The following is a 16,090-nucleotide window of genomic DNA, read 5'->3' on the forward strand; positions in this document are numbered from 1 at the left end:
ATTAGATGGACAAATACAAACTATGCGGCTCTGACGCATACGCGCTTCCTTCTCATCTTCTGCTGCTTCTTGAATTTTAGCAGTATTTTTTCTACCTGAACACACACATACTCGGTCAACACAGACAAAACGCATGTTGACATACATAAACATATTTATTTCATTTTTATCATATTAGAAAAAAAAACCATGTATTTCATTGCGCTTATCTGGACACCTGGACAACATGATGTGCACATTTTTCTGTTTTTTCCTGGCGGTAATTTTTATTTTTGGTTTTTTTTTTTCTTACCGCCTTGCCTACTTTCCCGCTGGAACATAAATTTCCTGGAATAGTAGCCCGAATGCTCGTTGCCATTCCTTAATGTCTGCATTGGCTGATGTAATATCTATCGTCGTCAATATCATCAGCATCATTATCATCATCATAATTGCTGATAAGTCTGACTGCAAGTTTTTCCCACACACTTCCCCAACTATGTATGTTTATTTACCAGATCTTTCCATTGTCTGTTCGTGTGCTCCTTTCTTGTCGTGTAAGAGCCGCAACTCTTTTACAACGCTCTTTGCTCCTTGCTCTTTGCACTCTCTTGTTCGCGCGCTCGCTCTTGCGCTCTCTTTGCTGTTACATGTGCGCTACTTAGCAAACATTCTTCCATCTCATTCCCTCCCTGGCCACCCTCTGATTCGCTGCTCGCCAAACAGCTTATCGCGATCACGCGATTCGAATACACACACGCACGCACACATATGCGACCTCATAGGCATTCTCTTTTGTATGTATTTCCAATGTCAATGTACTGGCCGCTTGACTCAATCGCTGGATATGCCCAGAACATCATGTAATATGTAACTGTGTATGTGTGTGTGTGCCTGTGAGAGTAGCCTCTCGCAGTGGGTCAGTGTTCTGTGACCTTCAGGCTGCCTTCAGACGGGCCACCGTGTCAAGGATAGCTGCACAAGCAAGTCAACTTGGGCATCTTGTAAACAAGTTAGTAAATCTTAATGATCGCCCAATACATGGGGTAAACAACAAGTAGTCAGCCCTTAGTGCTAGTCATTCATAGCTTACCACAGAGTAGTGTTAATTACAGTCAACAATCACAACGTGTAACCAAGTAAACAGGTAAAGCAAAACTTATCTCCCCTATACTAAATGCCATATCAGAACTTTCCTGTTTCCTGTCACTACTCAAGTGGCGTTTAGATAGAGGGAATATACTCTACATACATACATATACATATGTTCATAATCTTATTTCTATATGTATTTCATTTAATAAACAGAAAACAATTCAATCATACAAAAATATTGATATGGTTAACATCATATGTATAAGCATTTGTTTATGTGCAATATAATATTTGTATTACATTATTTTATTTTCGACTTGGCAATACAAAAAGAAGACTATTTTAAGACATTATCATCTGGTGCATATGTAAGTGCGACGATCTGATGTCAGGGGGCGTTTCAATCAAATTAAATTAAGTTTGAAATACGTAAGTAAACAGAATAATCAAGAGTCCGACAAGAAAGATGCAGATGGGGAAGGCGAGTGCATTAGACGACCTGGAAATGCCCTAATAAATATTTACGTAGGCAAATTTGAACTAAAATATGGTAATATATGGTAATAATGATAATAATAATGATTAATATTACTTGCACAAGCTAATTCTAATGCTAATGTCAATGGTAATGATTACGACTACGATATATCTTTATATTATTAACAAATTCTAATATTAATGGCAATGAAAATGGTAATACTCATGCTAATAGTCATAATAATGCTCTTGTTAATGAAAATGCAAATGCTTATGCTAATAATCAATGCTAATTATTATTAAAATTAAGATTAATTTAATTATTACTATCAAATTATAATGATACTGCCATCGCTATTTCTAATACCTAATTCTAATGATAATGATAGTCACAAGGGTAACAATGACAAACCATGTTCCTTAAACTGGACCCAAATAAATTCCATCAAATGTTTTTTTTTTTTTTTCGTTAATCGAATTTAGTTCGTTCCTTAGATCAATTGAATCCAAGAATCGAGTATTAGAGTGGAACAGTTACCGTGAAAACATGTTACAACGTGATTTCCCTCGTGGAATCATATTTTAAAATGACTTCTAAACTAATCCAGGAAAAAGCGGTTATTCCATTATCTTATGATAACTGTTTATCATTTCGATTTGAGTGAGCACTTTGTTTACGCTTTGGTAGAAAGTAAGTATGCCGTCATATAAATAGTCTATATAGATGTGTCTATAAGGTCTATATATTCCTAGGATCATCTGTTCTTGTTGTCAACGTGTCGAACTTGTTGCTGTTGTTGTTGTCATGTGGCGAACAAAACAACTTGATGAATGACTCTCGTATACCAAAGTAACTCGTTGCTGAGCAAGATTGTAAGAATATGAGTGTCTATGTGTGTGTGTGTGTCTATTACTCTCTGACTGGCATAGCAAGTGACACAATTGGAGGCGCGTGCAGCAGAGATTGTGGCATAAATAGATATATATTGTCGGTTACATGACACCAATGCGATTTTCTAAGCTTCATCAACAGCAATAGAAATGTATGTGTGAGCGAACGTGTGCGTGTGTGTGTGGCTGTGCGTAGTTATGCGTTTGTATTTGGGGGCACGTTCGGTAGCAAAACGGGCCCACTTTTTGCATACCCTAAGTCCATGTATAGGCAGGGTATAATGATTTCAAGCAAATGCATGTAGCAGACAGCGTATAGCTGAAGAAAATACATCTAAGCTGACCCGTTTTCATCTAGAATCCACAGAACATCTCTTCTTTATTCTATCGAATATATTTATTAAAGTTTTTAGGCTCAATTTACGTATATATCCACAAATAGGTAACTCTCACTTCTTATTCACCACAACTAAATAAACTCTCACTTTTCGGACTACAAGAGACTGCATGAAGATCTTAAAATATCTTAACCTCTTCACCCCTTTCCCTTTCCCTCTCCATCTGTCTCTCTCTCTCTCTCTCTATTATTGTCAAGGACTATATAGGGTATCTGCTAGTTGAGCAAGGCCAATTAGAGTAATATTTATTTTATTATTACCAAAGTTTTCTTGTGCTTCGCATCTGTTTTGATTTCATTTTTTTTGCGCAACACACGCGTCGTATGCGCAATATGAACGGCCTCTTAATATTATTGTTGTTGTTGTTGTTGTTGTTGCTGTTGTGATGTTTGTAGCTTGTGGATTTTTAGCGCTTTTGTTGTTCACTTACTAGCATTTTGTTTTGCTTGTCCTAACCTTGATAGCCGAAGCGCGTCATCGTACCAACTGCAGCCCCAACCCCAACCCCAACCCCAACCTCAGCCTGAGCCCCAGGCCACAGGCCCCACTCCACTCGCAGTTACTGTCACAGTCGCAATCGCAGTCGCAGTCGCAGTCGCAGCCGCAGTCGCAGCCGCAGTCCCAATTGCAACTGCGATTCATCCTGTTGTTGTTTTCGCACATGCAAATATTATTAAATTATTATATTATTGCAGGAGTAAATAACAAGAATTTATCAAGTTGTTATTGTCCGTCACCATCTGGCAAACATAACGATCTAAGCACGCTCACTTCGCACAATCTCTCTCTCTCTCTCTCTCTCTGTCTCTCTCTCTCCCTGTTGACTTTTTATATTCTTTGCCTCTCTCTTTCTCTCGCCTTCTCTCTGTCTATATCACTCTGGCTATCTCTCTTCATTTCACTCTACATCATTGTTTTTCTCTTCATATGTTACACTTTCTCTCTGTCTCAAGCTATTTCTCCCTCGATACATATCTCTTCCTCTATCTCTGTGTCTTTCGCTTTTTCTCTCTCGATACATATCTCTTCCTCTCTCTCTCTCTCTCTCTCTTTCTCTTCTCTATCTCTCTCGATATATATACCTCGCTCTCCTCCTCTCTCTCCTTCTCTTCTCTATCTCTCTCGATATATATACCTCGCTCTCCTCCTCTCTCTCCTTCTCCCTCTCCCTCTCTAATTGCCTCTCTGTCTGTATGTCTATGTTTATTCTCTATCTCTCCCTCCCTATCTCTCTCTGTGTCTCTCTGTATCTCTCTCTATATATGTCTCTCTATATACTCGTATATCTCCATCTCATCCATTCTCTTCACTTTGTTTTCCACAGATTAAGCTCACAACGGAATAGCATACGGAATGAAGTATAATTCTTGAGTAGCAGCTATACGTCACTAGGGCGACATCGTCTATATAGTATCTGATCGGGTTATAGGCGCTGTCGCTTGCCATACAAATCCATTTCCATATGGAGTCAAAAGGTTCTCTGGCTACGTAATCGTTCTGTCTTTCTTTTCTAGTCCAAATATATACATATGTATATGTATATATGTACATATGTATATAGTCCATAAGTACTTAACTAACGATCTGATTTTTTAAAATAATTTCTATATATATATACAATTTTAAAAACTTTTGCTTTTTTTTATTTATTAATTTTTTTCTGCAGCATTTACGTCAAAGCAAAAAATAATTAAAAATTCTAAATAAATAGAATAAGAAAAGGGAAACAGATAACTGAAAAATGCTAGCTCACGCCCCCCGCACATATTTGCGCATGTGTGTGTGCGTGTATGTGTGTGTGTGTTTATCTGAGAATCTTTGCCCACATTTGTTTGCGCACTTTTTTTTAACATTCGATTATGGACTCCCCTTCCTCTCTCTCCCTTACCCTTTCTATCTCATGCTACCTCTTTCTCCTTTGATGATGACTAAAATCATACCTAATATTTTATAATAACATCGCACTCCATAATATTTTGAAGTTTCCGCTCTTAGATAAAGCAAAGGAACGCAACTAAAACAACTCGAGCGGAGAGAGTTTTCGACTAGAAAATACCCTGCAGGTGATCATTAAAAAGAATACATACATTTACAAGCTATGCATGTATTCTTTCTTGTGAAATGCATATGTATTATGATAGTCAATATATTATGTTTAGTGACCTATAAGGCTATAGCCATCTGATATTCCAAGGCATAAGAGATACTTAAGACTTTTGAGGTATCACTAGAATTTTTGATTCCAGAAATCTCGGGATACAGTGGATTCCACGAATAATTCCCGATTTGGTCATTCTACAGGGCATATAAATGAAATATAGCATAATTGATAAGCAAATAACTTGCAAGTGACACTGGCGCACATGATCAGTGATCAGTTGGTTTTGGCTTTATCAGCGCCTGACGATGGCGATGACGACGACGATGACAATGTACACCAATGTTGCCAGATCACTCGCATAGCCGTTGCGATATATATACATATGTACGTACATATATTTCAGCAAGTCATCTGATTGATTTGCTACATAGGAAATCTCTCTGATTTAACTGCATATTCATATATACATATATATATATATATATATATATATATATATAGTTTCATGAATAGACACTGTTCTGTAGATCATCTTAAATATATCCTTTTGTATATATCCCTTTATTAAGATGCTGCTATATTAATCCACTTAAACAAATCGTTTTATATAGAAGTTTTTCTCTATAAGAGAATCTATTCAAGTTTAACAATATAAGTAGATCTAAATAATACGATCGATATATAAGGATCTATATAAAGTAGCTTAATAAATAAGTAATCAATTTTAAATAATCTGAATAAGATAATATACATATATATAAAAGTATACTTTTAAGATAATCAATACAGAATACCAATATGAGTGGATCTATTAAGCCCATTGACAAGAACTTATATTTAATTATCAAAATAAGTGAATCAATATAAGAGTATTGATATTGCAGCATCTGAGATAACGGTTGTCTTAACATATAGATTCATATAAAACTGATTCTATTAAGGAAAAGTAGATTAAAGGATTTATATAATATAAAAAATATAAACATATATACCCAATGAAAAACTACATGGATTCAGGATTCGTAAGCCGAAAATCTGTAATTTAAATGACATGGAGATATATATAGTATATATATTTAATAATTAATATTTTTACTGCTATTAAAAGTACAGGTATATACATGATGTGTCCAACTTTCCTATATACCATAAATATATACATTTATATATAGTTGATATAGATATGTGTTTGTTTGTGCAGATAGATTCTGTGTTTTTGTCTGGCATTTTTATGGCACCCAAAATTCGTGGGCGCTTTGTGATTTATTTGCTTACGTATTATTTCTCTGTTTCTTTTTTGTTCACTTTTTCTATTTATTTCATTTGTATGCTTCTTCGTGGTGGGCTGTTTTTTGTTGGGACCTATGTTTTTTTTCTAAAAAAAAAAATTAAAAATAAAAAAGTGCTCTCAAGGTCGAGCAGCCCCTTGGCTTTTCATGTTCACTGTCGAGCTTTGGCTTTGGCATTCAAAAATAGATAATAAGACAAGAACAGTGCGCTTGTTTACCAGCTGTCCCGGCTATCTCTCTAATTGATATTTTCACATTCACATTCCCCAAAAAACCAAATAAACGAATAAAGAAGAAGAAAAAAAAAGAAAACTACTCGCTGTTATTTTGCTTTTGCTTTCTACGGAAATTTCGCAGCGCTTTCAAGGCTAATGGCAAACAAAATAAAAGCCAATTCATTAACCCGGCAATTGCCAGAGCGAGCGATACGTTGACTATTTGGAATCGATCATCTTTCAGATCCTCAAGTACGTACATACATATATGTATACACTATATTTGGTTATCAGAGCTAGGCGAATTTATTTTATGATGAAATCAAGATTTTATGATCTTTAAATTGCCATCTTTATGGACTTGTTCGCGCTTCAATCACGTGTAAACATACATACATACATACATACATACATACATATTTCTATATGCATACTCGACATATATGAGTGTATATATAGAGTGTAATTTGAGGAGCTTTACGAGTGGGAAATTTAGCTACACGTGTGTCACCTGGGGGCAACAGCAGCGAGCATTGCTAAGTGCTTACGTACTACCTATACCCTGGCATATAAATTTATAAAAATAAGGTATATTTGCATTAAATATATTTGCCTATTTGTATAAATAATATTAGTAATGATAATGCTATTTTATAAATAGCTTTGTATAAATTCTTTATATATAGCATTAATTTGTTTACGACAATTTTAGAGAGATTCATCGAAAATCAGCCGATCATTGAAATAGTAGTGCCGGTTGAAAAAGGTCGAAATTAATAGAGCTGCCCCTTGTTTTCGCATTCAACTAATGCAAATCAAAACACAAAATATCGATGATCGATGCAAGTGCGAGTATATTATAGTTGAGCTTAATGTTAGTTGTTTTGCACACACACACACACACACACATATATAGAATTGCGCGTGGCACCTGAAAACCCTAAAAACAATACCAGAATCTGCTCAGCCAACAAAGTAGTCGATCAACCAGCCACAAATAACTCAACATACATATATTTGCCCACAAGCACACATAAATACATGCATACATACATATGTATGTATCCAGTACCTGTTCGCCTGCTGTAAAGCTAGCGCGCTCTTTCATTTGCGTTGCCCACTCTTTACAGCAACAGCAACAAAAACGCGCAAAAATTTGTTCGCGTGTGTCGCGCTCTTCGCATCAACTGCACCCGTCGCACACTTGCCCTGCGCTCCTTGCTTTCCTTGCTTATTCCGAACATGTACATGTGTACATATATATATATACCGTACGTATGCTTCTATTTATTATCTTTTTCTTTTATCGCAGAGAGGCACATCACAGACGAGCCCAGAAAATTGGCCAATCAGCGCGCGTTCTTAACGATCGCGCCCTCTATCGCACTGTTAAGCGGGTCGCGGGGGGTCGTTGGCACAACTTGCTGTCAGCCTCTTGTAAATGTTTTCATTTAATTTACTTGTTTTTGTTGTTCGCTGTACGAAACGTCAATTAAGTTCGAAAACAAGTTGAAATTTGTTGTTGTTTGTGTTTGATTTTGGTTTTGGTTAAAATTACAGCATTGAGAGCAGCCTTGCAGCAGTAAATTCACGCATTTATTACGCATACGCACAGGTGAGCCAAATCCAATTCGATGCAAATTGATATAAAAAATAGGAATTCAATGGCAATATAGATGAAGCGCAAGGGCTATGCAAAAGTACATCATGATGCAAAGATGTTAAGATGATTAAAAATTAATTGATTCCCAAAAATAGAAAAAAAACGCCGAATAGCAATTGCCATAACACTGCTCGATCAATAGTTTTTGTTAGCTCTCATTAATTTCGGGGGCCTGTTCAGTTGCTAAGCTCCCATTGTGCTTGCTTCTTCTTGCCAAAAAATAAAAGGCTTACAAAAAAGAAATTAATTTTAACCAAAACCGGTTTACAATCAACCCAAGCCTGCTGGAGCAAACTAAATATGCAAATATCGTTTCCAAAAACCCAAGGCAACAACAAGAAGGCGTATAAATTTATGTACATACATATTTATATATGTATTTTGCCACTTGCTCACCTGTTGCTGGGCCTAAAAGCAAATCAAGAAAAAGTTTATCTGCAGAGCTTCAGCAATTGCGGGTAGTCTTTCTTATCTGTGCGTTATCAAGGTCGTTGTCAGTATTAAAAATAAGTACAGTAGAGCCCAACTAGTGAGAACAAATTTAGTTGTGTGTCTGTCTGTTCCATTTACTCAAATATCAGAAACATGTATTAAGTAAGTATTTGTACTTATTATTTGTAATAAAACAAATAGTGTAGATTTATTACATTTTTAATTTTAGAGGAATTTAAAACATTTATTTAAACTTTAAACAAAATTGAATCTTTACATTAAATAAGTTATATTATAAAAACAATATATTGAGAATAAAATAAAATTATAATATTATTATATGAGTTGATTAAAATGTACATGTACATTTTAAATGTTAATCAGTTTTTATGCACTTTACAGAAAAGCTGAGCCTTTCCGCCAAGGGAGGCTTTACTATACACATTTTTTTTTTTAATAAGCTGCACATTCTTTAATGGCTATATTATAGTTCATTTTGCTTTCACTTCGTTTCGCACAAACCAATTTTTCATTATCAATGTCATGAGAATTGATAAGCGCTCTTCAGTCATTGTTAGAGATAGCTGTTTCATTAATGGATATATATGTATATACATATTTGTATGTATGTATATATATGATTTTAATGTGTGTATACAGTTTAGATTTATACGCCCATAGCTGTGCAGATAAGACTTTCGAATGGGCTGCGCTGATTTATACATATATTAGATTTATATACGAATAAAAACATTATAAATTAAACTGTATATATTTGTATACGGATAACAATATAATTATTGCATTTATAAAATGTGTATGAGCTTTGAAGTTTCTTAAAAATCCGTTATATTCAAGCTGCTCGTATATTTAGAGATACGAGCATCGATAGCTTTGACACTAATTATCGAATTGAACAATATATATCGAAGGACAAGACAATGTAATCGATACCATTAAGCGCTGACACTAACCAGAGAACACATAGACTAGACATCTAGAACAAATTTTTTCACCGGCGAAAAAATGCGCTGAGGAGACTACACAACTTCGTATTTGCTCGGCTCAGTCTCTTGAGGCTCAAGCATTGAAAATAAGGCAAGACAAAATCAGTGTGCTGCGAGCGCTGCCACGAAATGCACGCATTACCAAATGAAGCACGGGTATGCGCTCTTTTTCCCTTGCTCACTCTCTCCCTCTCTTTATGCTCTCTCTCTATGGTCTCTCGAATGGCAGCAGCGCACAAAAATTGAAAATTGTTCGCGACGATCTGAGCTCGTTCCTTTTGAGTGAAGGGTATACCGAAATTTGTAAAGCGTTCGCCACGTTCATGCAAACAAAATGTAAGCGTTTCGATGGTTATTCGTGGGAAGGGTATGAAAGCGTTGATACGCATAAACAATATGATTTCGCGACGGGCAAGTACACACACACTTGTAGTCCCTTGCTTCATGTATGAGCATTTGTGACCTGCGTGCGTTACTCTTGCTGCTTGTAGCAATTTTAAAGCCCAGCATTTGCATTTGGTCGGTCTTATGGACTGTCATAACCACTTTACACAGATGTACAATGTATGAACATACATACATACATACATATGTACATAAGTACATTTATATATTATTATTGCTAATCATGTTTATAAATGTGTCTATATATAATTAAAATTATTTTATACACATTTTTAACCGAAAAAATTATCGTAAAACACTACTAACTTTATTAAATGCTTTGCAATATATGAAATACACATGTCATATTATACTCAAGCTTTACTCATTATGCATTATCATTGCATTAAGTCATAATGGCCCATTTGATAGTCACCCTACGATTCAAATCATACAAAATTTACAAAATAATAATTCCAGAGACAATTAGCTTGCCATCCCATACAAGCATACACATACACAAATGCAGACCAACGGCAAATTTTGGGCTTTACAATTTGCACAGCCTGTTCTGCACAGAAAGAATACATTTTCGCGACGAGCATGCACACACACATTTACATGGGCATCAATACTTTCAAACCCTGCCGCAGGTAGCAAGAATAGAGTTGCTTACACAAGCACACAAATGATAGCGAGGGACTGACAATGTGTGTGTGCATGGTCGTCGCCTAAGCATTTTTTATGTGTGCAACTTTTGGGCTGATAATAGACGAAAATACTGAGAAAGAATTGAGTTTCGCGACGCACGCACAGAAAAGCTCATACACGTAGCAAGGATGTAAATGTGTGTGTGCATGCTCGTCGCGAAAATGTATTCTTTCTGTGCAGAACAGGCTGTGCAAATTGTAAAGCCCAAAATTTGCCGTTGGTCTGCATTTGTGTATGTGTATGCTTGTATGGGATGGCAAGCTAATTGTCTCTGGAATTATTATTTTGTAAATTTTGTATGATTTGAATCGTAGGGTGACTATCAAATGGGCCATTATGACTTAATGCAATGATAATGCATAATGAGTAAAGCTTGAGTATAATATGACATGTGTATTTCATATATTGCAAAGCATTTAATAAAGTTAGTAGTGTTTTACGATAATTTTTTCGGTTAAAAATGTGTATAAAATAATTTTAATTATATATAGACACATTTATAAACATGATTAGCAATAATAATATATAAATGTACTTATGTACATATGTATGTATGTATGTATGTTCATACATTGTACATCTGTGTAAAGTGGTTATGACAGTCCATAAGACCGACCAAATGCAAATGCTGGGCTTTAAAATTGCTACAAGCAGCAAGAGTAACGCACGCAGGTCACAAATGCTCATACATGAAGCAAGGGACTACAAGTGTGTGTGTACTTGCCCGTCGCGAAATCATATTGTTTATGCGTATCAACGCTTTCATACCCTTCCCACGAATAACCATCGAAACGCTTACATTTTGTTTGCATGAACGTGGCGAACGCTTTACAAATTTCGGTATACCCTTCACTCAAAAGGAACGAGCTCAGATCGTCGCGAACAATTTTCAATTTTTGTGCGCTGCTGCCATTCGAGAGACCATAGAGAGAGAGCATAAAGAGAGGGAGAGAGTGAGCAAGGGAAAAAGAGCGCATACCCGTGCTTCATTTGGTAATGCGTGCATTTCGTGGCAGCGCTCGCAGCACACTGATTTTGTCTTGCCTTATTTTCAATGCTTGAGCCTCAAGAGACTGAGCCGAGCAAATACGAAGTTGTGTAGTCTCCTCAGCGCATTTTTTCGCCGGTGAAAAAATTTGTTCTAGATGTCTAGTCTATGTGTTCTCTGGTTAGTGGCGCTGATAACGTTTTCAAATGGGATGCGGCAGTTACAAACTTGTTTAACTCAGTCTAATCTTTTTTAATTAGCTAGCAACTGATGGGCGCTTATCATACACATAAGTATATTTGCATATGAATATATATAAATATATATATGTATACATATATGTATATTTTAATATAAATAGGGCGTGGCATGGCGTGTTGCTAGCTAGCCAGCCACAGACAGTTATCAGCAAACGTGCGCGTTTCATCTGCGTCATTAACATGCACATCTAAAGCTGTGAAAAAGGTTCCTTAGCTGATTGCTGAATTGCCAAACAAGAATTTAATTGCAATAGATAAATTTTTTTCGGCACAGGCGGTCATTGTGCTCAATTCATCAGCATCAATTAAGGCGTCTGGGCGTGTCATGAGGAACCGGTTGCAACTTGCAATTGCATCAAACAAATATTGAAAGTTGCACGCCGACTTTTTGATGGATTAGTTAACAGACAGGCAGACAGCCGCACAGACAGACAGAGTAGAGAGACAAGAGAGTAGAGAGCAAAACAGTTAACTTACTAACTCATGCGTATATACAATATATACATATCTGAATTTATTAAAGAATAAGATAGAGAAATAGAGGCATAAAAGGCAATAAACTAAAGTATTAACTAAGTTAAGCCTGTTGCGTCTTCAACATTTTCACAGACGGGGCGGCTGGTGATGGCATATGTGTGGAAGGCGAATGTTTCACCTTTGATGTGAATACATCATAGCCAAGACTAATGACATTATCGTAGAAAATGCGATAATGTGTGGGTATCCAGTAGAAGTTAACAAATTGTGCCACCGGCCAAACGGTCCATTCAGCTGCATACAGCTTCCAGGCCTTCTCCTTGATCTCCTCCCACACCTCGTGCGCCTCCTTCTTTTCCAGTATGCCAAGTGTCACAAAGAACGCTGAGATGTACAATGGTGAGCATATCAATTGATCCAACACAATCTTTTTGGCCACCACACGCATACTTCGGCCCGGAAGATACTTGTCCAGCAGCTGATACCAATAGTGGCAAATGATGCCAACGGCCACGCCGCTGGTTGCCATGTGACGAGTACGTATGCTGCTGTATTCCTCAATCTCTTTGTTGTACAGCTCCAGCTGCTGTTCGAGTACATCGCCTAAGGAGCTGAGCGTTAACGAGATGCCCACATTGGTGAAAAGCAAAAACTTATTGCTGAACGCATTGCGATGCCATTCACGCATCTTTTGCAGCGCTACAGTCCGGCCAGTGCCAACACTAGCCCCAGATCCAGCGCCGGTTGTCGCATGACGATATATGGTATATTTACCGAGGGTGAGCAGTATGCGCAGTTTTCGACGCGGGAGTTGCATATTTTTCTTTTCCTTTTTCCTTTATTTATACCGTTATATACAAATTGTTGTCAACAGCAAATTGCTTGAAGTCTGAAATTTAGCATGGTCTCCTCAAACGCAATTAGTCTTGGGATTCCATATTGTTAGGATTGGGGGCCAAGAAAGTTGTTTTTTATTTTTGAATTTTGTAAAATCGTTTGCACATCATACTCGAATTTTTGATAATACAATTTATTTACAAAATTATTTAGGAGCAGCGTGTGCTGGCTGCCGCTTACAGCAACAACAACAACACCAGCATCAACAATTGCACAATCACGTGTAGTGAACAGCTGTTTACCAGGGCTGCAAAAATACCAGCACTATCGAGTATGGTATATATACGATGGCATAATCAATTATAATCGATCAGCACCATAAACAGCTTTTAAGCAATTTAAAGGTTTAATTATAAATGCTCTGCCTAATTCTAAGTGCGCCCAGTCTTAGATTGAGCTTTTAATAATTGACTTTAAATAATCAGCTATTATTCCACTATCGATATTTATATACGATAGCTGTGCGTCAGCCCTAGCAAGCGTTGCATTGTTATTGCTACGCTGTTTTCTTTATTTTCCTTTTTTTGGATTTTTATTGTCAGGCGTCGCAATTAGCGTGTTATAGTCTAAGCCATATCTAACGACGCTCAATTGTGCTACAGGACCTGCTAACTTTAGCATTTATATTGGTATTTTGTGCGTTCGGCGCAGAAAAGGTCAAACAGCTGTAAGTTTTGCAATTAGCAGAAAATAACAAAAAAAAAAAGATTTGCACATTAGCAAAATATTTAGTAATAACTCATTTTGTATAACAACAATTTCTACACACAGCGTCAACAAACAAAGAAAAGTACGCACACACACACACACACACGGACTCACTCACACACAGAGGCTGTGTAATTAAAGACAGGTAAACGAGCAATTTGTCAAAGGCAAATTATGGGTCGCATCTTTCTGGAGCATTTGGGTGGGCTAAAGCTCTTCAATTGCGCCCAATGTCATACGAACTTAACGAATCGCAGCCAATTGATTAGCACACGATTCACAGGCGCCACAGGTAGGAGATCCAATCACATTCTTATACTCCCGTGTTCCCCCTGTTATATTTGATACTTTTATGCTTCTGCAGGTCGCGCTTATTTATTCAAGCGCGTTGTCAACCTGACTTTCAGTGCCATTCAGGAGCGCGTGATGCTCACTGGTCGACATATGGTGCGCGATGTAATGTGCAAGAATTGCGGTGCAAAGCTTGGCTGGATGTATGAATTTGCCACCGAGGAGACGCAAAAGTAAAATCCATCAAATTTAGCCCGCTATGTATTTGTTTTGATGATCGTTCATGTTGTCTCCTTGACAGGTATAAAGAGGGCCGCGTCATTCTCGAATATGCTCTAATCAATGAGGCAGAGGGCTTTCCATCCGAGGCAGGCGGCACCAGTCACTGAACAAATGAGTCTAGCTGAATAGCTCAACAGGATACAATACATTTGTGTAGCCTTTAAGTATTTAATTTAGCCGACAGGCGTTGGCTTCATCTATACATATATCATGTATGTATATAAGAATGTAGGTTAAATGATTTTAAAAAGATCATATCATAGATCGGTATAAATCATTTGTGGAACATGAAGCCCCTGTCAGCGTTACTTAAACCTAGATTTAAGGCACTAGCACATTAAGCTTTTGCCGCACATTTAAAAATTAATTATGTTAAGAGGCTGAAATGATAAATCAAAACAACAACAAAAACAAATCTCGCAGCCCTTGTCTATCCCTATATTCCTTCATTTGCTCTCCTTTCATTTTTTTTTTTATAACATAAGAATTTGCTGTGTCTTTTAACTCTTTTTACATAATTAAATAAAATAACAGATCTCTTATCTCTTATCTATATATAAATCAACAAGAAAACCAAATGCCACAAATTCGCTTAAAGATTAGAAGGGAGGGAGGAAGGAGGGAGAAAATATGTATTGAATGTGTGTATAAGAGCAGAACAGATATACATAGATGAATATGTTGTCCTCAGCTGAATAAATAAATACCAGTTAAGAGTTAACTTTTTGAAGAGGACTCGAAAGAGTTTCTCTGAACCCAATTTTGTGTTTTCTATTTTTGTATTTATTTAATTGCTAGTTGCTAGGGGCCATACAAATGCAAAATAGAAATGCATTTGTGCTATTGTAGCTCTGGGCTGGGATTTCGTCTGTTGTTAACTCAACTACTTAGTAACTCGAACTGTGCAGCTTCCTCATGATTCTTCCTCTATAGTTTATTGGTTTTTTGGGCCATGGCTAAAGCATTTTCGTTGGCAATCATTTGGAATTCTTGGAAGCGCTGGGAGACACGTTGATTCATCTTCAAATACTTTTCCATACAATTCAGTGAACATTTCTCCTATAAAATCAGAAACGTTTGAGCTCCTTTGATCCATTGGGCTTTAGATTTAATTGACTCACCTCAGAGTCCTTGACATCACGGGATGTGAAATCGCGCACACAGTCCGTAAAGCACATTTCGGATAGTTTGTTGTACGACATCAGAAAATCTGAAAACTATATATATACATATGCATACATATATACATGTGCACGTTGTTCAGTTACAGGTCAACAAATCAGATTCAAGCGGGCGGCTTATTCGATTGCACATTGCATCACATTGGCAGCATGTTTATCAATCAAATGCAGCTGGTTACTTACTGTTTTCATTTGATCCTTGTCCAGCTGATCTAAAGACACAGTTTCGGGGCTTTTAGCCATTTTGTACTTTGTTGTTTTATTTAAGTTTTTGGTGAGGAATCAACGAAATGTTGGGCGATTAAATAATAGCAGTGAGAGAGCTCAGCTGTGCGGCACTGTCACATCAGCAGGGTTGCTGTCA

General features: G+C 36.8%; 3 protein-coding genes across 3 annotated transcripts; 1 reads left to right on the plus strand and 2 right to left on the minus strand.

Moving 5' to 3' along the window:
* Positions 1-12,382: 12,382 nt before the first annotated feature.
* LOC6583743 (mpv17-like protein 2) lies at positions 12,383-13,477 on the minus strand. The gene has a single exon (XM_032731987.2). It carries the CDS (start codon positions 13,182-13,184, stop codon positions 12,468-12,470), a length of 717 nt encoding a protein of 238 aa, XP_032587878.1. The 5' UTR covers positions 13,185-13,477; the 3' UTR covers positions 12,383-12,467.
* Positions 13,478-13,719: 242 nt separating this feature from the next.
* Positions 13,720-15,087, plus strand: LOC6583744 (protein yippee). The gene is made up of 4 exons (XM_002009373.4): positions 13,720-13,931; positions 14,036-14,264; positions 14,337-14,496; positions 14,565-15,087. Exons 2-4 carry the CDS (start codon positions 14,147-14,149, stop codon positions 14,650-14,652), a joined length of 366 nt encoding a protein of 121 aa, XP_002009409.1. The 5' UTR covers positions 13,720-13,931; positions 14,036-14,146; the 3' UTR covers positions 14,653-15,087.
* A 175-nt stretch (positions 15,088-15,262) lies between these two features.
* On the minus strand, positions 15,263-16,071 carry LOC6583745 (mitochondrial import inner membrane translocase subunit Tim9). Its single transcript, XM_002009374.4, has 3 exons — positions 15,910-16,071; positions 15,667-15,762; positions 15,263-15,604 (listed from the first exon to the last, which is right to left on the minus strand). The coding sequence occupies exons 1-3, from the start codon at positions 15,967-15,969 to the stop codon at positions 15,473-15,475; spliced, it is 288 nt and encodes a 95-aa protein (XP_002009410.1). The 5' UTR covers positions 15,970-16,071; the 3' UTR covers positions 15,263-15,472.
* Between the last annotated feature and the right edge of the window lie 19 nt (positions 16,072-16,090).

Source organism: Drosophila mojavensis, unplaced genomic scaffold (genome assembly GCF_018153725.1).
Source record: "Drosophila mojavensis isolate 15081-1352.22 unplaced genomic scaffold, ASM1815372v1 contig_136, whole genome shotgun sequence".
NCBI lineage: Eukaryota > Metazoa > Arthropoda > Insecta > Diptera > Drosophilidae > Drosophila > Drosophila mojavensis.